The sequence below is a fragment of the Erpetoichthys calabaricus genome, chromosome 12 (assembly GCF_900747795.2).
Source record: "Erpetoichthys calabaricus chromosome 12, fErpCal1.3, whole genome shotgun sequence".
Lineage (NCBI taxonomy): Eukaryota > Metazoa > Chordata > Cladistia > Polypteriformes > Polypteridae > Erpetoichthys > Erpetoichthys calabaricus.
Genome location: NC_041405.2, coordinates 20,073,005 through 20,096,555, shown reverse-complemented (window position 1 = coordinate 20,096,555; position 23,551 = coordinate 20,073,005). Strand labels below are relative to the sequence as shown.

General features: G+C 40.6%; 1 protein-coding gene across 1 annotated transcript in view; it reads left to right on the top strand.

Moving 5' to 3' along the window:
• The window catches only part of gucy2cb (guanylate cyclase 2Cb), a 77,058-nt gene that overhangs the window by 40,101 nt on the left and 13,406 nt on the right, over positions 1 to 23,551 (top strand). The window contains exons 15-26 of the mRNA XM_028815139.2: positions 4,037 to 4,108; positions 4,211 to 4,315; positions 4,423 to 4,509; positions 4,715 to 4,847; positions 5,603 to 5,740; positions 11,151 to 11,242; positions 12,719 to 12,810; positions 13,581 to 13,739; positions 14,012 to 14,204; positions 19,043 to 19,217; positions 20,335 to 20,433; positions 20,822 to 20,916. Of these exons, the coding sequence (XP_028670972.1) occupies positions 4,037 to 4,108; positions 4,211 to 4,315; positions 4,423 to 4,509; positions 4,715 to 4,847; positions 5,603 to 5,740; positions 11,151 to 11,242; positions 12,719 to 12,810; positions 13,581 to 13,739; positions 14,012 to 14,204; positions 19,043 to 19,217; positions 20,335 to 20,433; positions 20,822 to 20,916 (1,440 nt within the window). The remainder of the gene's footprint in view (positions 1 to 4,036; positions 4,109 to 4,210; positions 4,316 to 4,422; positions 4,510 to 4,714; positions 4,848 to 5,602; positions 5,741 to 11,150; positions 11,243 to 12,718; positions 12,811 to 13,580; positions 13,740 to 14,011; positions 14,205 to 19,042; positions 19,218 to 20,334; positions 20,434 to 20,821; positions 20,917 to 23,551) is intronic.

Here is a 23,551-nt window from a genome sequence, read left to right as displayed (position 1 = left end):
TTAAGGTCCTTCCCTTCTCCGGTTGTCTGCCACAGTGTGCACAGCATATAACCCATGCTGCCTTAGAAAAGCAGACAGCATTACAAAAGAAGTTTCTGGCAGTCTGGACTAGACTGAACATGAAAGGGACAGGCTAATCAGAATCCAACAAGGATAAACCCAGCTGAACTAAACCGGTCTGGAGCGGATGTCCCTGTGCAGCAACTGTGACAAGAATGAAACAAATTTGATACTTTGTAAGTAAGTAAGTAAGTGAACTTTATTGAAATTCATACCATACAACAGTACAACAACAGATGCATAGCTGAACGAAATTGCGTTTCTCCAGGCTCAATGTGCAGACATAAAAGACAGGTGTATAAAAGACAACATACAGACATTACAAACATTTCACTTCTTACACAGAAAGTAGGTAAGACAGCACAAGGCAGCACAGTACAAACAATAAAAACAAAAGATATATATAAATGTAAGCCAGTCAGTGGGTGAAATATAATATGAATGAAAATATTGCACATCGTTTCACAGTGATTGTGGTATTGCACTATATGGATACCGTGGCCGCCGAAGCATAAGGCGAGATCAAGCGCGGGTAAAACGCGTGTCAAAAGAAATCTCTCAGTCTAAATGTTTGTTTTAAAAATATTTAGTGAAAGTTAAAAGCAAATAATCCACACAAGAATAAAAGAAAAAATAGTTACACACGTAGAATAAAAGGCAAAAAAAAAAAAGGAAAAATGTACCTTCTCTAAACTTAGCTTTTCTTGAGAAACTTTAGTTATTTCTGTACTTAAAAGTTCTTTACTTCTTCTATACTTAAGGATTCTTAGCTTCTTCTTCTGTACACTACAAGGGGACTCTGCCCCCTGCTCGCTTCGCTCGCCTACCCCTGGCGTTGGGTATCCTGAAATACATTAGTCGAGCTCGTTCGTTTTGGAGCCGTGCCTGCTTTGCCCGCGGAATTTCAGACGCGTGTTGTAGGCGCCTGCGTTCATTGATTTTATCCAGGCGGGCTCGTGTTTGTATATCCGTCAGTCGAGCTCGTTCGTTTTGAACCCGTGCCTGCTGTGCTTCCGCAGTTTCAGACGCGCGTTGTAGGCGCCTGCGTTCATTGATCTTATCCAGGTGGGCTCGTGTTTGTATCGTTGAGCTGTATTGTGTTTGAATTTGGTGTAAAGCTTTCAGCGGTTTGTACAATCCCAAGCAGCACATTATTCCTAACTTCACTTCGCAGTAGTGCCACTCACAATATGGCGGTGACGCCTGCGCCTTCACTCCGCAGTAGTGCCACTCACAATATGGCGATGACGCCTGCGCCTTCACTCCGCAGTAGTGCCACTCACAATATGGCGGTGCCTTCCATACTATGTCAAGGTTTCACTATGCTGTGTAGGCACCTTTGCCTTTCGTACTTTCCCGCGCCTTCCGTACCATCTTTGTGGACCTGTGGGGCCTCCGTAGCCTCTTCCGTTTGAATTTGGGCCGCAGCGCAGAATCCTCTTTTTTGTGTGGCTGTGTCGGTAGTCGTTAGATATGGGCACGTTGTTGCTTCATTTCTCATTCACATCAGTTGAGCTCTTTCGTTTTTGGGCCATGACTCCATGTGCGGTGGATACGACTTCGCTTGCGGTTTATGAGACGTGCGCTGTACGTGCCTGCGCAGTACGTCTCATGGTCCCATCGCCATGTACCTGCGTCCATGCCATCCGGTTTACCATTCTTGGTTAGTAATATGGATAAGTGTACAGTTCTGCACTTAAATAAGTGCTGTTTTACGAGTTATTTTACACACTCAAAAAGTCCGTAGGCCCATAAGCACATAGGCATGTGCACAGGCACGGTCATGTGTGCAAGTTTAAAACCGTATGCCTCTCCACCTTACACATGGCAAGGCTGTCACTAACTGAAGAATAATCTTTACTCAGAGCTGTTAGAAATGGCAAGAATATACCAATACAATTCTACTTTTGGGGGGTTTAGGAACCTCCCATTGATTATGCATTGTCATCAAGTAAAACATTTATGAATCCCATACAACTAGGAAAATGGCTCTTACAGATACAAAATGTATACATAATATATACCAGTGAAAGGCAACCTTTTTCGAGTTGCAGCGCACTAAGTCCAAAAATTTTCTTTCGCGGCGCACCTGAGGGACTACCCATAAATAAAGTCGTGACGACACAATCTATGGACAATCGCCAATAAAAACAGTTAATTTTACAAGTTTGAAAGACATTTTATTAATAAAGGAATCAAAGGATAAATCTTAAATTTAATTAATATGAACGTTGAGATTGTTTTTCAGCACATATGAGATTGAGGCGAGGATCAATTTTTGAAAGACAGACGTGCATTTCCTTGTCGATCATTTGAAGTCTCTCGCGTTTCTTAAACTTCATTTCCGTAAGTATTGAAAAACCTTGCTCACAGAGATAAGAGCTTCCAAAAGTTCAAAAACACTAGCAATTTTAAATATTTTACAAAAGTTTTCGCGGCACCCCTAGAAAATTCCACGGCGCACCAGTGCGACGCAGCGCACCGGTTGCCCGACAGTGATATATACAATATAGACAATGTAATATTGTACGATATTAAAATACAATATAATGTAAACTTAAGACCTATTTGTGGTAATAAAGTGCACAGTAAGTAAGAAAGCAAAAGGACAAAGGTTATTTACAAGAGTTTAGTAGTCTGATGGCCTGGGGGAAGAAGCTCCTGTTAAATCTGGTCATTCTGCAGTGCATACTGTGGTAAAGTTTTCCAGCGGGAAGAAGTTCAAACAGCCCTTGTGCCGGGTGTGTGGGATCTTTTATGATCTTAATGGATCTGCTCTGGCAACGTGAGTAGTGTAATTCTTGAACAGATGGGAGTGAGGACCCGATGATTTTCTTTCGCTGTCCTCACCACTCTTCGAAGTATCTTCTGTTCAGTGACAGTGCAGCTACCATATCAAACTGAGATGCTGCTGGTCAATATACTTTCTATAGTGCCTCTGTAGAACGTTGTGAGGACAGGAGAGGGAAGGTTTGCTCTTTTCAGCCTTCGGAGAAAATGAAGTTGCTGTTGTGCCCTCTTGACAAGAGAAGTGGTATTTGTGGTCCATGTCAGGTCATCTGTAATGTGCACTCCCAGAAACTTGGTGCTTCTCACTGACTCCACATTGTTTCCATGGATTGTAAGTGGCCGGTGTGGCATGTGCTTTCTCCTTTTTTTGTTTTGTTGATATTCAGTGCCAGGTTGTTTTTTCTACACCAGGCAATGAGTTGATTGACTTCCTCTCTGTATGCGGAGTCATCGTCATTACTGATGAGGCCCACTACTGTTGTGTCGTTGTGTGTTTATGATGTAATTCGAGTTGTAATTGGCACAGCAGTCGTGAGTCAACAAGGTGAACAGTAGGGGGCTTAGAACACAGCCCTGTACTTATTCAGACTCCTCTAGGGTGTTGTGCGACAGTTTATTGTGTGCAGAATTAAAGTGAACAGGAAGGTGAAGGAAAAAGGGAAGTAAAACTGAACGGGCAGGAGTGCATGGAATGACTTTCAACAGACTTTGGTTGGAGTATAATTGACCAGGCCGAAACTAGACTGTTGAGGATATGAGTCAAGGGACGGCATAAATTACTGCAATCTGGGATGGAATTGCTGGGCTAAACTATGGGTGCATTCATGGTTCAGTGGAGATTGTGCAGTATTTTGTGCTGTATTTCTGACTGTACATGTAGTGTTGCTAATGAACGAGCTGTATATTTTACTTGGTGGGCCTTGCATATTAAAAGGCTCTTTGTTGCGTTCACAGGTCCTGGGGTCAAATGGAAACTGTAGAACCTGAACCGTGCTTCGCATAACAAGCCACTTCACCTGCTTGTAATGAAATTATGCATACTATGTAATAATGTAAAGCACCCTGGGGCAGAAGTGGTCTTGTATGCTTTTATATAGTCAAAAGATTGATAGATTTTGTCACATTAGTGTTACCCATCTATGTGGAGCACTCCTGTTCTGAGCCACACTTGTCTTTTCTTACACAGATTGTGATTCTAAAGGAACTCCCACATGTGGACAGCAATTTTAGTGAAAACCAGAAAATAGAGCTGAACAAGGTGACTTACGTTAACCAGATGTGATGACTGTCACATGCTGTCATTCAGGTCAGTCTGATGCAGGGAGCTAAACAGGCTGATGTTGTGTGTTTTGGATTGCAGCTCCTTCTGCTTGACTACAACAACCTGACAAAGTTCTATGGCACCACAAAGCTGGATATGGGCCTCTTCAGCGTGACAGAGTACTGCGACCGTGGCAGTTTAAGGGTGAGCCTCATACAAACCTAACAGTCAAATGTTCAACACTAGTGTGCAGCCGTTTATGTGAACTAACACGGATCGTCCTGCTGAAATTCTCCTTTTAATTCTAACAGCATGTTCTGAATGACCGGATTTCATATCCTGAAGAAACCTTTATGGACTGGGAATTCAAGATCTCAGTGATGACCGACATTTCAAAGGTAAAGGGAAATGGCACACTTGGGTATGTGTGGCTGGGGACTAATAATTACATTGTTTTATGTGCAGTCTGGTTATTCTATTTAGTGCCTTTAAGAGTGTCCATTATCACAAGGCATTGTATGCTCTTAAGACATTTCAGTAGCAACAATAGAGTATGTCTGTATTAAATATTGAAATGAGCACTTCATCTCATTTCTTCTGCAGGGAATGTCCTACTTACACTCCAGCAAAACCGAAGTCCATGGTCGTCTGAAGTCAACAAACTGCGTAGTGGACAGTCGCATGGTGGTGAAAATCACAGACTTCGGCTACAATTCTGTTCTCCCACCACAAAAAAGTATCTATCTATCTATCTATCTATCTATCTATCTATCTATCTATCTATCTATCTATCTATCTATCTATCTATCTATCTATCTATCTATCTATCTATCTATCTATCTATCTATCTATCTATCTATCTATCTATCTATCTATCCTGCCAACTACACTTAAATATCTATCTATCTATCCTGCCAACTACACTTAAATATCTATCTATCTATCTATCTATCTATCTATCTATCTATCTATCTATCTATCTATCTATCTATCTATCTATCTATCTATCTATCTATCTATCTATCTATCTATCTATCTATCCTGCCAACTACACTTAAATATCTATCTATCTATGTTATCCTGCCAACTACACTTAAATATCTATCTATCTATCTATCTATCTATCTATCTATCTATCTATCTATCTATCTATCTATCTATCTATCTATCTATCTATCTATCTATCTATCTATCTATCTATCTATCTATCTATCTATCTATCTATGTTATCCTGCCAACTACACTTAAATATCTATCTATATATGAAATAATCTACCTATCACTATGTTCATGTTCTGGATTTTATGCTCATTTAAGCAACTGATATTAAGTTATCCTAACAGGCCAATTTAAAAAATAATAATATTACTGTTTAAAAGAATAGAACATTCACAGTTCAGGATATCTGAAAAATACTCTACACAGAAAATGACGAATCAGGTGTCCTGAAGTTGTGTAACGTTCATTTCCATGTACTCATTGTGTCTTCAGATCTGTGGATGGCTCCAGAACACCTGCGTCAAGTAGGAATCTCTCAAAAGGGCGATGTGTACAGCTTTGGTATCATTGCCCAGGAGATTATCCAGAGACGGGAGACATTTTATACTGGAAATTGCTCAAACCGCCAAGGTCAGAGGCACAAAGCTCTTTATTCAACACATCTATGTGTGGTGATGTAAAAAAGATAATATTACTCACTGAGCAAATTACTAGGAGCACCTGTATACCTGCTTATCTTTGGAGTTATCTAGTCAGCCAATCATGTGGAAGCAGAGCAAAGCATAAAATCATACAGATACAGGTCACGAGCCTCAGTTAACTGTCACATGAAAAATGATGGAAACAAATGTTCATGATGTTTTCCTGAACTTGACAAGGAGTTCACTGTTCTTTAGTGGGCTTCCCAGTCTGAATTCTGAATCTAATAGTCTTTGGGATGTGACAGAATGGGAGATTCATAACATGACAAATCTTCAGTAATTACATGATGCAGTCATGTCAACATGGAGCAGAACCTCAACATCTTGTGGAATTCATGTCATGAAGAACTGCGGCTGTTTTGAGAGTAAAAGGGGGCCTTAGCCAGTATTAGTATAGTGGTCCTAATAATTTGTGCAGTGAGTGTACTGTTTATACATAATTATATGTACTTTTGTGTTATTCATTTTATTCTGTAGATATTTAGATTGATAGGAAAGGTGGTATATTATTTATAGGTAGATCAACACATGGAGAATGTACAAGACCATAAACAGACAGACAGACAGAAATACAGTTCTGAGTTCAAATCAGAAAACACTATGCAAGAAAAGATTAATACTGAAAAAACCGGGAGTGCGCTCCCCTCGACTTTCTCATATTCTGACGTCATCAGAACCACCTCTCAAATAGCATCTCTCTTTGTTTCTCATCATAACTAATTGATAATATCAACACACAATAATTTATCTCTATTTATAATCAAACTTTATTTAAAATTTCGGAAGGTCGAAACGTGGTGGAAGTTTTTCATGATTACATACGCGTTACCGAGATTATGTGCAAAGCAAAAACAGTTACAGTCACCTAAAAACATAGAAAAAGTGTTAGTATTATATAATATTTGTTGCAATAAATTGCTGTAGGTAGAACTGCATTTAGTTCCGCTCCTGTTCAGCTTAAATATACATCCATCCATCCATCCATCCATTATCCAACCCGCTATATCCTAACTACAGGGTCACGGGGGTCTGCTGGAGCCAATCCCAGCCAACACAGGGTGCAAGGCAGGAAACAAACCCCGGGCAGGGTGCCAGCCCACCGCAGGCCTATATACATTGGACTTCCAATACAACTCGGAGTCCTGTCACGTGCAAACGTTCGCTGACGACACTGCTATAGTGGGCTGCATCAGGAGTGGGCAGGAGGAGGAGTATAGGGACCTAATCAAGGACTTTGTTAAATGGTGCGACTCAAACCACCTATAACTGAACACCAGCAAAACCAAGGAGCTGGTGGTGGATTTTAGGAGACCTAGGCCCCTCATGGACCCCATGATCATCAGAGATGACTGTGTGCAGATGGTGCAGACTTATAAATACCTGGGAGTGCAGCTGGATGATAAATTAGACTGGACTGCCAATACTGATGCTCTGTGCAAGAAAGGACAGAGCCGACTATACTTCCTTAGAAGGCTGGCGTCCTTCAACATCTGCAATAAGATGCTGCAGATGTTCCATCAGATGGTTGTGGCGAGCGCCCTCTTCTACGCGGTGGTGTGCTGGGGAGGCAGCATAAAGAAGAAGGACGCCTCACGTCTGGACAAACTGGTGAGGAAGGCAGGCTCTATTGTAGGCACGGAGCTGGACAGTCTGACATCCGTGGCAGAGTGACGGGCACTGAGCAGGCTCCTATCAATTATGGAGAATCCACTGCATACACTAAACAGGATCATCTCCAGACAGAGGAGCAGCTTCAGCGACAGACTGCTGTCACCGTCCTGTTCCACTGACAGACTGAGGAGATCGTTCCTCCCCCAAACTACTCTTCAATTCCACCTGGGGGGGTAAACATTAACATTATACAAAGTTACTGTCTGTTATACCTGCATTGTTATCTGTCTACATTTAATTATGAAAATGATGGTGGAAATAAAAAAAAATATCATAAAATTAAATGTATTACCAGGAACATGACACGGGCGTAGCCGCTTATTGTTCCCATTACATCTTTAAATTTACAGTGATCCCCCGCTGACCGCGGAAGTTACGTTCCAGACCCACCCACGATAGGTGAAAATCCACGATATAGAAAGACCATATTTTTTTTATATTTTAATCCTTAAAATTCCCCTCCCACACGCTTTAAACACATGTAAACTTATTAAAGCACACTTTGGATACACATATGATACATGGATGTCGGGCTAAAGATATGAGTAACATAATAATAATCATCATCAGTTTTACTTTCTCCTGTATGGTCAAGGTCTTCCTCTGGCACTTAGGCTCACTGCTACCAGAAGGCTTACAAGATGCCGGACGCTTGGGAGCCATCGTAGGGCTTAAAACAAACGAAAAGCTCACAAAAGTTTGCTCACAAAAGTCGGACCACAAGCAAGGTACGCGATACGCGATTCGTCGGGGACCCACGCTCGCTGTTCTTGCGAGATTACACCACGTTAGCAGCAGCTAATCAGAGCCCAAGAGATTAAAATCCGCCCTGATTGGTTGAGTCTCCTCTTTCAGCCAATAACGGGCTTTGTAAGAAATCATCTGGGTGCTGTAACGTGAAACTCTTTGTCTGCTGAAAACCGTATGCTTTGTTATGAATTGGCTGCAAAGTACACTACAGGTAGGATGTACTTATTGAATTTTTCCGCGATATAACGGGGGCGCAAAAGCTGAACCGCGATAGAGCGAGGGATTACTGTACATCGAATGTTCAGTGTTTACACGTTATTGTTAAACTGATGATGTATAAATTAAAATAAAATTAATTATAGTTATTGAAAGAATATGCGTTATATTGAATACAGTTTTTAATATTGTGTACACATTTATATTTCCATGATACAAAAAATTTGGATGGTTGTTTAAACAAAATAGTACTTCCGGTTGAGTAATTATTCTCAAATTTCATATCTGTTTGTTTTTTATCATTATAAATATCTACACAAAATTTGAATCATCTATCTGTAATTATAACCATAGTTTGCTTGAATATTTGTGAATGTATTCAGTGAAAGTACCACATCCGGTTGTCGGAAGTGGTCCAAATTTTGATAGGATTCCTTATTTTTCATATAAATCAGGAGTACAAAATCTTGTCAACTAAAGGCAACGCGTTTGAGTTATCGTGTTTACACACAGACACACGGACACACAGACAGACAGAATTTCAAAAATGGTATTTTCAGACTCGGGAAAGTCTAAAACGCCAAGATTCAACAAAATCTCGAGGTCCAATTTTTTCACGATTCCTATACTTTCTCTATACTGTGTATACGAGAAACTAAAAAAGGGAAGAATAAGAACACTGTTGTATAATGAAGAAAGTTGTGTTTCAATGGTAAGAAAAGGTTTTTGAAATTAAAATGACTTCTTAAACGAGAACTTTTTAAAATCCAATTTAGTTTGTGAAGAGAGTTAGCTAATAACTTTAATAACAGGTACAACACGGATTAACGGATTTAAACAAACTGTAGCTTAGGGCCTCACCGTCTAAAGGAGGCTGTCAGAATTTCAGAACTTTTAAAATTAATTAGTTTAATTAGAATTTCGTACATGACAGCCTCCATATATTTGGCCCCACTGCATGTCTCATATGTCCTCATTAATTGATTCAGACATTTTTGTTTCTGCATGCATTCCCACCTTCTGGTCAAAGAGATGAGTACAATGTTACCCACATGTCCACACAGAACGACTTTTAGTTAACAAAAGGGTGAAAGAAAATTTGATAAACTATTGGATTTCTTATTTTTGCTCTATGTTAATCAGTGTTACATTTAATTTTCAGGTAATTACAAGTTTACAGTAGCATTATACTTCTCGAGCGAGTGAACTCAGTGGCTGAGACTGAATTTGTAGTATTGAATAAGTGACGACTTGAAACTCAATAATTGAAGACACAGACTTAAGCCTGACAAAGCAAACGTCACCCGACTCTGGCACAGGCTTGTTAAACGTCTTGGTGGTATTTTGCCAAATTCAATTATTACACAACCTGTTAACACTCACCAAGTAGAGACTCTACAACTTTCCACCATATTTAAATCTAACCCTGAACATGTAAAACTATATGTTAGCTGGATGGCCTTGAGGAGTGCGAGCAGAGAGGAAGGACTGTAGTGTCCTTTTTAGGATGTTTAATCGATGTCACATTACATGACTTCTAGTCGTTGGGTGTGTCAGACTTGCTGACTTCAGGATCTTAACTCGTCACCACACCGCATCAATTTGCATGACTGAAAGCCCTTGGGCACGTCAGATTAATCAGTGACTGCATGCTACCATTCCAGCACAGTCGTGCTCACGCCTTTTTGTGACAGCTAGCAGCTGATGGAGCTGGTGCTAAAGATAAGGTTAGCAGATATGGTGCGGTCAGCTGAAGTCCCTGCTCTGTTGTGCTTTTTTCTATTCTGTCGTTGTTTGTAAAACACGAGACATCAGGCAGTCACTCATCTGTTTATGGGGGCCAAAACACCAGCACTCGTTATTCCTCGTCACTGCATTCTATACATTATACTTCCAGATGAGAGATTCATCGGTTGTCAGCTCTCCTGCACACAAAGGCTGCCCTTATGACTAAAGACAAAAGCATCTTGTTTAATAATCTTGAACCGAGTCATAGGATAGTTGAAGTGAGTTTATGGTTATGTCACATTATGTGACTGGCTGCACGGGAGTGTGCAGACGAATAGCTCTGACTCTCGAAAGATTATATAAATGAAGGCTACTGTATATCTATATAGATACTGATATATACATAAACGTATATATCCACATGGGATGGGCAAAAGTAGGTTTACAGTTGTGAGTACTCAAAACACAGACTTCTTTCTTGTATTATTATTTATTTATAAATTATTGTATTACTTATTTGTGTTATTTCTTGTTCTTCTTTAAGCTCTTGAGTTAATAAAGCCATTGTAATAATCATAACCTTCATGTCTTTTTCCATATGAACAACTATAAACCTACTTTTACCCAGTACTGTATAATATATATGTTTATATATAATATAGACATACATAAATATGTGCGTGTGTGTATGTTCTTGAATGTTCTGTATTATATTGTGTCTTATGATGTATAGAGCTGAATTGCACTTGTATGTTTAAAGAAGGAGACATTCATCAGATTTTGAACAAATTTGTATCCACATTATTTGGAGTTTTGTTAGGCAACAATGTGTGAAGACTCATTTACAGTACCACTGATTTATTGATGCATTAAACAAACAGGACATTATAGTACAGACTCGTAAAGCTGCTGTTGCAGGGTAAATTATTAACTACTTTCATCAATCATTGCATGCAATGTGCTGCTGTTTCCAGAGAAACTGTACAGAGTTCAGCATTCGAGAAAGCAGTCTGCCCTTTTAAGGCCTGACTTGGATTTTGAAAATGCAGGGCAGAAAGAACTGGAGGTGAGGCATTAACTTTATGGGAGTTTTGTTATTCTTTCTTTTTTTCTTTGGTATGTTATATGGCTTGTTTACAGAGGTGATGGTACACCTAAAAGGAAGGTGCATTTCAAATAAATGACCAGTAGATGGTGCTAAAAGGAACTGTATATGTATCAAACCTACAAGAAGTCATCAATCAGTAACATCACTCTCTATCTATCTATCTATCTATCTATCTATCTATCTATCTATCTATCTATCTATCTATCTATCTATCTATCTATCTATCTATCTATCATATAGTGCCTTTCATCTATCTATCTATCTATCTATCTATCTATCTATCTATCTATCTATCTATCTATCTATCTATCTATCTATCTATCTATCTATCTATCATATAGTGCCTTTCATCTATCTATCTATCTATCTATCTATCTATCTATCTATCTATCTATCTATCTATCTATCTATCTATCCTGCCTACTAAACTAAAATTGATATCTATCTATCTATCTATCTATCTATCTATCTATCTATCTATCTATCTATCTATCTATCTATCTATCTATCTATCTATCTATCTATCTATCTATCTATCTATCTATCTATCATATAGTGCCTTTCATCTATCTATCTATCTATCTATCTATCTATCTATCTATCTATCTATCTATCTATCTATCTATCTATCTATCTATCATATAGTGCCTTTCATCTATCTATCTATCTATCTATCTATCTATCTATCTATCTATCTATCTATCTATCTATCTATCTATCTATCATATAGTGCCTTTCATCTATCTATCTATCTATCTATCTATCTATCTATCTATCTATCTATCTATCTATCTATCTATCTATCCTGCCTACTAAACTAAAATTGATATCTATCTATCTATCTATCTATCTATCTATCTATCTATCTATCTATCTATCTATCTATCTATCTATCTATCTATCTATCTATCTATCATATAGTGCCTTTCATCTATCTATCTATCTATCTATCTATCTATCTATCTATCTATCTATCTATCTATCTATCTATCTATCTATCTATCTATCTATCATATAGTGCCTTTCATCTATCTATCTATCTATCTATCTATCTATCTATCTATCTATCTATCTATCTATCTATCTATCTATCTATCTATCTATCTATCTATCTATCTATCTATCATATAGTGCCTTTCATCTATCTATCTATCTATCTATCTATCTATCTATCTATCTATCTATCTATCTATCTATCTATCTATCTATCTATCTATCTTTGTAATGCTATGTGTAATATGATATATATAATTTTCTGTTTTGTTTTTTGTTGAGTGTTCTTAAGAGACATGAAAGTAAGAATTTCATTATAGACAGATAGAACTTCACTACGTACACATAGCAATAAACCTGACTTAAATAAACTTGACTATTCTGTATGTATTATGTGCACTTTCATTGTTCTCTTTGTGTCTGGCTTGTTTCTTTTCGAAGTTGTACCTTCTTGTGAAGAGTTGCTGGGAAGAGGACCCAGAGAAGCGACCAGACTTTAAAAAAATAGAAAGCACTTTGAGCCGAATCTTCAGGTGTGTGACTCTCTGCGTGTTGCTCAGGCCGGTGTGTGTCTCGATGAATGTATTTGCTTTGTATTTGAATTCTAGTCCTTCCAGTTTGTGCTCTCGTGTGTGAGTCTTACTCATTGTGTTGAGTTCTCACATTATTCCATCTTGTGTTCCTGTCATTATGTACTTTATGTCTGTCTATATTCAGTCTGGTGCCTGACTGTGCGTTTTGTATATCTGGCTAGTGTTGTTTTCGTATGGTCATTTCTGTGACTGTTCCTCTATATGTCAGTGTTGTGTTTATCTGGATATGTGTGCATTGCTATACCAGTTTGCGATTCTGTAAACGTTGCACGTTTATGCCAGCTATTCTAGTCTGTGTTTCTGTGAATGTGGTGGTTCTGCTGGTGAGTGTTGTGCTTTTGTTCTTGTTATTTATAATCTTTGCTGTTTCAGTGTCATTTGTGTCCATGTTAGTATGTCCACCCGTCAGACTGCATTGTTTTTGCTTGTGCTTGAGTCCATTATTCCATTTTGTATGCCTATAAATGCATCTTTTAGCCAGTAGTGTGTGTGTGTGTGTGTGTGTGGGCTTATTATTCAGTAATGTGCTTCTGTGATTGTGCATGCGTATTATTCAAATCTGTCTTAGTCAGTTAGTTTTGCATCCGTGTCATGGCAATGTGAATGTTTATCATTTGTAAACACTGTTCAATCCAGTTTGTGCAGAATGGGCTGGACACGGTGACTGGTTTTGTTAGATTGCTAACATTACATGTATGGGGCCTTTGCAGCAACCTTAACAATGAGGCGAATGAGACGTACATGGACACTCTCATCCGACGTCTGCAGATGTACTCACGTAACCTGGAGCACCTGGTGGAGGAGAGGACGGCGCTGTACAAGGCCGAGCGTGACCGAGCTGACCAGCTTAACCTAATGCTGCTGCCACGGTACTGTAAACCAAATCTTCTGGGAGGTCTGAGAATGTTAGCAACTGTTGAAAATGACAAAAGACTGCCTGATAGGACAGGGACACCCTTTATAAACATGTGTGCTCTTTGACCACCTCTTATCACCTCTCTGAACTTGTATTCTCTTATCCTCATGTTAGACACTGTGCAGTGCTACTTAATTAATTATGTATGATACAAGTAGTATTAAAAACTTCCTAATTATTTAACTGGGCTGACTTATGGGTCTCCATGCTTGTCTTCCCTTTCAGACCAGTGGTGCGTTCTCTGAAAGAGACAGGCCGGGTGGAACCCGAGCTCTTTGAAGAGGTCACTATCTACTTCAGTGACATCGTGGGCTTCACCACCCTGTGCCAGTACAGCACCCCAATGGAGGTGGTAGACATGCTCAACGACGTCTACAAGAACTTTGACCATATCTTGGATAATCATGATGTTTACAAGGTGAGGCGCATCAGTGTCCTGAAAAGATGCCAGTGGCATTTCAAATGTTGGCTGTTATTAGGCTGTCGGTGTAAAGTCTTCCAAACCATAGTGCCAAGGTGCAATATCACCACTCTGCTGAAATTTGGCAACACTGTGCTGCTGGCAAGACTGAATTGTTAAATTTTACAGGACTACATCTTCGAAAATGTTCCATTTGGTGAGTAATATGGTCACAGGTGAGTTACAATGGACGCCAGCACTCTCACCAACTACGGAAAAACCTCATATGTCACATCTTTCAAGTTTTCGACAAATTGAGAAAATGACCCCCTATAATTAATGATCTCTAGATTTAATTTTTTCTTCACGTACACAATATTGTCTTTTTCACGAGTCAACAACACCTGCCATTTAAATTGCGCAGTCGCAGCATTTAAATCATGTGATCGCAATTCAACGTTTTCATTGGTAGGCGGTAGGTTTTTGTTCTGCAGTATGTGTACATAGTATCTTCTTCCACCGTGCTGTGACCGGAATGAAGACATATTTGGCCATCACCACTACCTTATAATATCAGGAAAGACCGAAAGTTTAAAAAAACTCTATTTTGTAAAAAAAACAGTTACTGGGTTGCACGTGAGCACTACTGTCAACCCAGTTCAGTCTTAAGAGGACACCCCATCACAACTTAAAGTTAAGCCGTAGCGTTTTTCCTGCATGGTTAGACAAGCCTATAACTCCAGTGTAGATGAAGTATCACCAGCCTGGCATGGGTAAGTAATTTTAAGATCTGGTCCAACTAGTCTGACTTCAGTCTGTTCTGGTGCTTTACTTGCTCTGAGCCACCAGGTGGCACTGTCATTCCAACTCTAGTTAAAAAAAGAGAATAAAGGTACCACCAGGGTCAAAATCTTGAGTTGTGAATCTTTAACTGCCTATCAGACAGCCTTGTTGTCCCAATCCCTCCTAATCCTCTAACAGCTGTGTGTGGTGGGCTCCCAGATGGGCTTAAAGTGGAGAAGGAGAAACAAACTGGAATGGCCTTCACTTCACTATTAGCACGTGTGAGATGTTCAGCCCGACACAACCAAACAAACACCAACTGTTCAGAAAAACACACGCTTTTATTATTTCAAGTGTCCCCAAACAGCAGTCCGCACACTCACAGTGCTTCCCACAACAAACACCCTCCACTCGGGCCTTCACCTGTCTGTGGGCCGCCTTTCCTCTCTTCGCAGGAGCTTTGTCCTGCTCCCGCTCCCGACTCTAGCTCTCCGACTTTAGGAAGGTGGCCCCTTTTATTTTCACCTTAATTCCTGATTAATACTTCATTCATCATAATTTAGGGTGATTAAAATGTATTTGATAAAAAGTAAATATTCATTTTTAAGGAAGTTTGTGATTCTTATTTTTTGCTTGTAAAACAGGTGGGGTGGCATCCGAGCAGCCATAGTGGACAAAATGCTACTGCGTTGCTAAAACACATTATTGATATTATATATTTAGACTGATGGAGAATCCCAAGAGGTACAGTGGGGATAGAAAAGAATCGCACCCTTTGAAATATTCCCATTTTTTTGCTTTACAGCCTTAAATGAAAAGACACACAAAAAAATATTTCTTCCCAGCTTTACTTACTCAATGCCACCTCTAACATCCAAGTGAAAGATATCACAGCTACAGTTCAGAAAAATTATAAAAACTCAAAAACAAGACCTACTGAGATTAATAAAGGATCACCCCCCCCCCCCAATGTCAATGTCAATTTGTTGAACCCCCTTTTGCTTTAATGACAGCCTTGAGTCTGTTGGGATTCTTCTCTATCAGCTTTGCACATCTAGATTGAGTCATATTTGCCCCCCACTCTTCTTTACAGAATTGTTCAAGTTCGGTCAAATTGGATGGTGAGCGTTGGTGGTGTGCTTTCTTCAAATCTTTCCACAGATTTTCACTGTGATTTAGGTCTGGGCTCTGACTTTGCCACACAAGGACATTCACTTTTTTCTCCTTCTGCCACAGTGTGGTCAATTTTGTTGTGTGCTTCGGGTCGTTGGTATGTTGAAAGGTGAACATTCTGCCAGTCTTCAACTTGCTGGCAGAGGGTAGCAGGTTTTCCTCAAGAATTTGACAGTATTTTAATCAATATATCAGAAAAGGAGTGGAAGGTAGCAAAGCAGAGAATTCACTTGAGTTCTATATGCGCAAAGCATAGAATTATTCAACTAAAAATTATATATCGAGCCCATCTGTCTCGCTTAAAACTGTCCAAAATGTTTCCAGGCCAGGATCCAACCTGCGAACGCTGCAACCAAGCTCCTGCCTCACTGGGTCACATGTTCTGGGCCTGCACCAAACTAACATCATTTTGGACCAAAATTTTTAAGTGCCTCTCTGACAGCCTTGGGGTCACAATCCCTCCTAACCCATTAACAGCTGTGTTTGGTGTCCTTCCAGATGGACTGGAATTGGAGAAGGACAAGCAAACGGTGATTGCATTCACTACACTCTTGGCACGCAGACTTATTTTGTTAAATTGGAAGAATCCTAATTCTCCTCTGATAAGTCAGTGGGAAACCGATGTTTTATATTATTTGAAATTGGAAAAAATCTAATTCTCAGTTAAAGGATCTGTACAAAATTTTTTCAAAACCTGGCAGGATTTAATCAATATTATTTTAGAATAAGAGAAATAACTATTACTGCATTTAACTCCCTTCTCCATCTCTTATTTACATAGATATTTACTTCTCCCTTTCTTTTGTTTAATGTTGCATTATTAAAAAGCCTTAAGCAATTTTCCTTTAGCTAAGCTCTCCTTCTCAGGGGTGGGGTTTGATTTGTCTTTAATTTTGTTGGGTTATAAATTGATCTGTTTGTATGGAATGATTACAATGAAAATTAATAAAATAAAAATATAAAAAAAAAAAAAAAAAAAAAAAGAATTTGACAGTATTTTGCCTCATCCATTTTTCCTTCTACCCTAACGAGAGCCCCAGGCCCTGTGGCAGAAAAACACCCCCACGACAGGGTGCTGTCACCTCCATGCTTTACTGTTAGGTATGGTGTGTTGTGGATGGTGAGGTGCATTGGTGTACCGTTTGCTACTGAGGCCAAATAGTTTGATTTTGGTCTCATCTGACCATAATTAAGTGAGTAAAACCTTACCTTGGCAGTGACATTCACGTCTCTGGTGACTCTTCCTATGAAGTCAGTAGACAGATTGGGAGAGCATGGGGGGTCATGAGGTTGCTGGAGTCCTGGTGCTTCCTGTCTTGCTATATGGTTGCGAGACATGGACGCTCTCCAGTGACTTGAGACGAAGACTGGACTCCTTTGTTACTGTGTCTCTCTGGAAAATCCTTGGGTACCGTTGCTTTGACTTTGTGTCACTCATGGAGTCCCGAATGAGGCACATTACCTGCTTGTGAGGGAGCGTCAGTTACAGCACTATGGCCATGTGGTGCGTTTCCCCGAGGGTGATCCAGCTTGTAAGATCGTCATTGCTGGGGACTGAGTGGCTGGACCAGACCAAGGGTCGCCCACATAACACCTGGCTGTGGCAGATAGAGGGTCACTTCCGGAGGGTGGGACTGGACCGCGTGTCTGCCTGGGGGGTTGCTAACCAGGATCCCGAGTTGTTTCATTATATAGTGGGTGCGGCAACACACTGTAGCAGTGCATGCTCTCCAAATTGACTTGACTTTACCATAAGACCTTTTTCCACTTGGCATCAGAATCTTCAAGGTGCATTCTGGCAAAGCTCAAATGAGCCTTAATGTGGCCTTTCTTGAGAAGTGGCTTTTTCCTTGCGACGCTCCTGAACAAGCCACAATTGTGGAGCGCTTGTGAAATTGTCGTCACATGCACACAATGACCACTCTTTGCCATAAAATCCTGTAACTCCTTCAAAGTGGCCATTGGCCTCTTGGTAACCTCTCTTACCAGTTTCCTCCTTAGTCTTCCATCCAGTTTGGAGGGACGGACCGATCCAGGGAGGGTCCTAGTAGTACCAAACACTTGCCCCTTCTTTATTATGGCCTTTATTGTGCTCCTTGGGATTGATGAAGTCTTTGAAATTTTTGTATATCCATCTCCTGCCTTATGTCTGTCCACAACTCTATTCCTGAGATCTTTTGAAAGTTTCTTGCCACCCTTAGTCAGTTGTTGGCTGTCAGTTGCACTGCCAAGCAAGGGAATGAATGCTCCAGGAACAGCTTCACTAATCACACTGATTATAATTGATCACAAGTGGAAGGAAGCCAGTAACCGCAATAGAAATGGTGGGCACTTACACCTGATTGAGTTTAGGAGGGTGGGGATCCTTTATTCATCTCAGTATTTCTTGTTTTTTATTTTTTAAAAGTCTTCTGAACTGTAGCTGTGATTTCTTTCACTTGGACGTTATGGATTGCATTGAGTAAGTAAAGCAGGAAAAAATATTGGTTTGTGTGTTTTCATTTAAGGCTGTAAAGCAAAAAAAAAAGGGAATATTTCGAAGGGGGGGGATTCTTTTCTATACCCACTGAAACTCATAAGAACACAGGGAGGACAAAAGCAACCCCAACACAGAACTGAAATCCGGGCCCAGTAGCTGTTTGTTGCCAAAGGCAGCCATTTGCTCCCCACCACTTCACATCTTGAGTTTACCTTCTAAGGGAACACTAGCCCTGAGGTCATTGCCCTCAAGTCTAAACTGGTCCCAGTCTGATGAAAGTGTGATCTGTGATGGACTGGCACCCTATTCTGGTGGGGACAGCAGCATTGGATGAAGTAAGATGAATTAAATGGACGAATATCCTTTTGAAGTATCATTGTGAGTCATGACGTGGATGTAATTCAGCTGTCATTTTCTTTAGGTGGAGACAATTGGAGATGCATACATGGTGGTTTCAGGGATACCACGGAGGAATGGAAATCGTCATGCCGTGGATATCTCGCTCATGGCTCTCGACATCCTTAGCTTTGTTGGCACATTCAAGCTGCAGCATCTTCCAGGGCTGCCCATGTGGATACGGATAGGAATCCATTCTGGTACAGTGAAGCAGGATTTGAGTGGGGTGGAATGGGTGTTAGGGGTGTAAGTTGGGTGAACTGGAGGGATAATGTGTGAAGATCCTGTATGGTAGGCATCTTCTAGAATCAGAAGACCGTGCTTAATTGCCCTAAAGTCATCAAGTGCACGTTAAGAACATGATAGAATTAACAACCATTCTGTGCAACGATCTTTCTTGGTTACCTAACAGATAAGCTTTCCCAATATCTCATCCAGGAACTTTGTAAAAGTTGCCAACATTTCTAGTTTGTTTCTTCATATTCCCACAACCCTTTGAAGAAGTGTTTCCTGGTTTCCATCTTGAATACACTTTTCCTGAATTTCCTCCAATGTTCATGAGTACACGATTTATTATTGAAGTTGAACTATTAGACAACTCTGAAGACCTGGACTGATTACCCAGGCAGCCTTTTCTGTTTAAGACTGAAAGTTTAATTCTTACACTTGGATGCAGTTGGTGGCTTGTATCTGCTGTGGAAACCAGGGGCGCTCCACCTACCCCAAACCCCGACACAGATGGGCAGAGACACGATTTCCCACACAGCACACATTTATTTACGGGTAGGAAGCATTTTTGTCTTGCTCCCCACAGCAGCACAATACAAAGCTGGACCAAATACACAGTTCCTTTCCGCCTCCATTACTCCACAGTAAGCTTAGTTCCACTTCTTCCCGACTCTGGCTCTCTGAGTGAAGTGAGGCGGCTCCTTTAAGGTGGTCCTGGGAGTATTCTGGGTGGCCTGTTAATCAGATATGGAATCAATCCCAGATGTGATGGAAACCCAAAGTAGGGTTCTGCAGCTCCCCCTGGTGGCCCTCCATGGAACCCAACAGGACTGTGCCAAACTCCCACCATGCCCTGCAGTAATATGTGGTGTCACAGCCGCCCAGGATGGCTACCCTCTAGCGCCCTGGGAAAGGTAGTGCCATGTGGATGCTCTCTCCCCCGGTCCTTCCAGGTGATGGCCATGGCTGCCCATCACACTGCAAAAATTGGACAAAGAATAGAAGAAGTCGGAAATTGCATCAGGTTCGATGTAATTACAACAAACAGGGACTTGTTTCTGTGGTGTCTTCACTTCCTTTCTGTTTCAGGTCCATGTGCTGCTGGTGTTGTTGGAATCAAGATGCCCCGCTACTGCCTGTTTGGAGACACAGTCAACACTGCATCACGTATGGAGTCTACTGGATTGCGTAAGTCTCTATGGACATTTGGCTCCAATTACATAACTTGGTTTCAACGTTGTGCCCTACTGTGCTGAAAATGGCCAGCAGCATAAGGTACCAACAAATGAGAAGCTGACAACCAGCTCAGCAAGACTTCTCTCAATCTGTTTCACACATTGCATGCCTATTCATATATTTCATGTGGACGGCACACCCAAACAAAATAGCGTATCTGACAGCAGACATCCTGAGGCTCACTGGTGGTCCACAAACTTGGATCTTCCTTTCATACACCCGTTAAAAAAAATGAGATACCTGATTAGGTCCAGATAGTCTGCTCACAAAGAGCCACCGTGTGAAACATGTATGGATGGTCTTCTGATCAACCTTAGCTAACGCAGTTTCCCTTTTGCAGCCCTGAGGATTCACATGAGCCAATCAACTGTCAACATCCTGCAGAGGACCAAGTGCAAGTTTGAGTTCACAAAGAGGGGACCGACATACCTAAAGGTGGGCACGTCCTCATTTGTTCTGACCAGTGATGCTGGGTATCCGTATATAGTTTTGATAGAGTTTTGATTATTGTGTGTTTTTCGTCAGTTGAAAGATCCACATTGAATTAGCAGCAGGATTTTGAACTGATCCCGACAGATCTGTGAAGGTACTCAAACCTGAGCTCAATGGACTTGCCGTTAAGCTGACTTATTTCACCAGCACTAGGAAATTAATACTCTGACAATTGATCCCTTCAGGACAAGGTGGTGCCAACTTTCAAGATTTTATCAAATCAGATCTGTATAATCTGACACTCACTATGAATTATGAATTCTACTTAGCATTTTGGGACCAATCTTATGTCCTGTCTAGAAACTGAATCTTGGGGACGACGTGTTAGGTTTCTGAAATGAGTACAAGTCCGTCAACTAATCTTGTGAGCTAAAGGGTTGCTGTACTGCCCTCTTGTGGAATCCAAATTCCTCATCTTTTATAATCCTCAATGCTGCAGTTGGTCCCGGTAAAATAACACACAGTAATATGAGATTAGAACATGAATCCTTCCCATAAGTTTCAGACTCCCCATTTGCGTACAGTAGAACCTCGGTTCACGACCATAATTAGTTCCAAACCTCTGGTCGTAAACCGATTTGGTCGTGAACCGAAGCAATTTCCCCCAAAGGATTGTATGTAAATACAATTAATCCGTTTCAAATCATACAAACTGTATGTAAATATATTTTTTTAAAGATTTTTAAGCACAAATATAATTAATTACACCATAGAATGCACAGTGCAATAGTAAACTAAATGTAAAAACATTGAATAACACTGACAAACACCCAGGCTCCCTGCTCAGCAGCACGCGAGACCCCCCTCTCTCTCTGTAACATTGCCGCAGTTCGTGCTATAGCCTTACAATCCAATCACTGTAAACACTCTTTTTAAATGAGTTTTAAGCACAGGGGGGAAAAAAGGAACATTTGAACAAATCGGAACTTTATTTAAAAGCCAACCAAGACAGTAACATTGCAGGAGTTCACGCTAATAGCCTTACAACCCGATCGCTGTAAACACTCATTTTAAATGAGTTTTAAGCACAGGGAAAAGAATGAACATTTGAAAAAAGAGAAAAGTAACATTGCAACACTTTCTTCTCACCACTCTTCACTTGCTTAGAAGCCATGGTTAACTGCAAAAGCACACGAAATACTGTAGAGCACAAAGAGTTCACAGGTAAAGCACACACGTCTGTCTGAGAACAATGAACAGGGAGAGGCTGAACACGTGCTTAAATACAGTAATCGGCGCGTATGAACCGGAAGGGAAATGAAATAGAGCACAGAGAGTTCACAGCGAAAGCACGCACGTCCGAGAACAATGCAACACGTGCAGAAATCATCGGTGCGCACAAACTGAAAGGGAAACTGGCTTGTTCGTTTACCGAGTGTGTGGTCGTGAACCGAGGCAAAAGTTTGGTCGTAAACCGAGTTGTACGTGTACCGAGACATTCGTGAACCGAGGTTCCACTGTATTACAATACATGTAGTACTTTACATTTACTTACATTCAATTTCATCAGATCTGCCCAAGCCTGTATACTGTCCAAGTGATGATTCAACAGATTCTCGATTATCTGCCAATCTGCCCCGCTTGGTATCATCTGCAAACTTAACCAGTTTGTTATTTATATTCCTACCCAAATCATCAAATCACGGGTGTTGAACTCCGGTCCTGGAGGGCTGCAGCGGCTGCCGGTCTTCATTCTAACCATCTTCTTCATTAGTGACCAGTTTTTGCTACTAATTAACTTCTTTTGTCTTAGTTTTAATTAACGTGACTCAGACCCCTCAGTTGTTTCTTCTTCCTTAATTAGCAGCCAAACAATAATGAGACACAAAACGAGCTGCCACACGACCAGCTCACCTGAGACCATCACACAATATCTGAAAATAAAGAAAGGTGATGGTCTCGGTAAGGTTGATCTCTCAGGTCACCAAAGCATTTTGACGATGTTCTCAGAAAAAAACAGAAAATCAACAGTTTTGGAAATGTCTGCTGTGGCAGAATGAGAGCAGCAACAAGACATAGAATTAAATAACGCGTTTAATTAACAGCAAGAATAACCGGCTTCTCATTAAGAGATTGGTTGAACTTTGAAATGCCAGTTTAGCGGGTCATCTGTTGGCTCGTTTCACACTTCATTTCTGTTTGGCTGTCATTTAATGAAGAAAAGAATCAGAGGACTGAATCCTTAAAAACAGGGCTATGAAAGTGAAAGGAAAGGGAGTTAATTAGCAGTGAAAACTGGGCACTGATTAGGAAAAGGTTAGAATGAAATCCTGCAGCCACTGTGGCCCTCCAGGCCTGGCATTCGACACCCCTATACTAAATAATAAAACACTGAGGTCTGCGTGTCCAGTTCCTTAGAGCTCTCTGAATGGTCAGTTTAATCTTGGTGTGATTGGTCAGTTTGGCTTTTTGTGACGCGGCGAAATAAGAAGACGCAAGAGAAGGAGTAAAGGTGTATGAGGCTCGCTGAGAGAGTTGCCTTCAGAGACAACAAGTACAGGGAGGTTCACTTGAAAGAGGCCCCGAATATTCGGTTGTAACTCCCGTTAGGATGAAGCAATCTGAACCAAAAAAATAC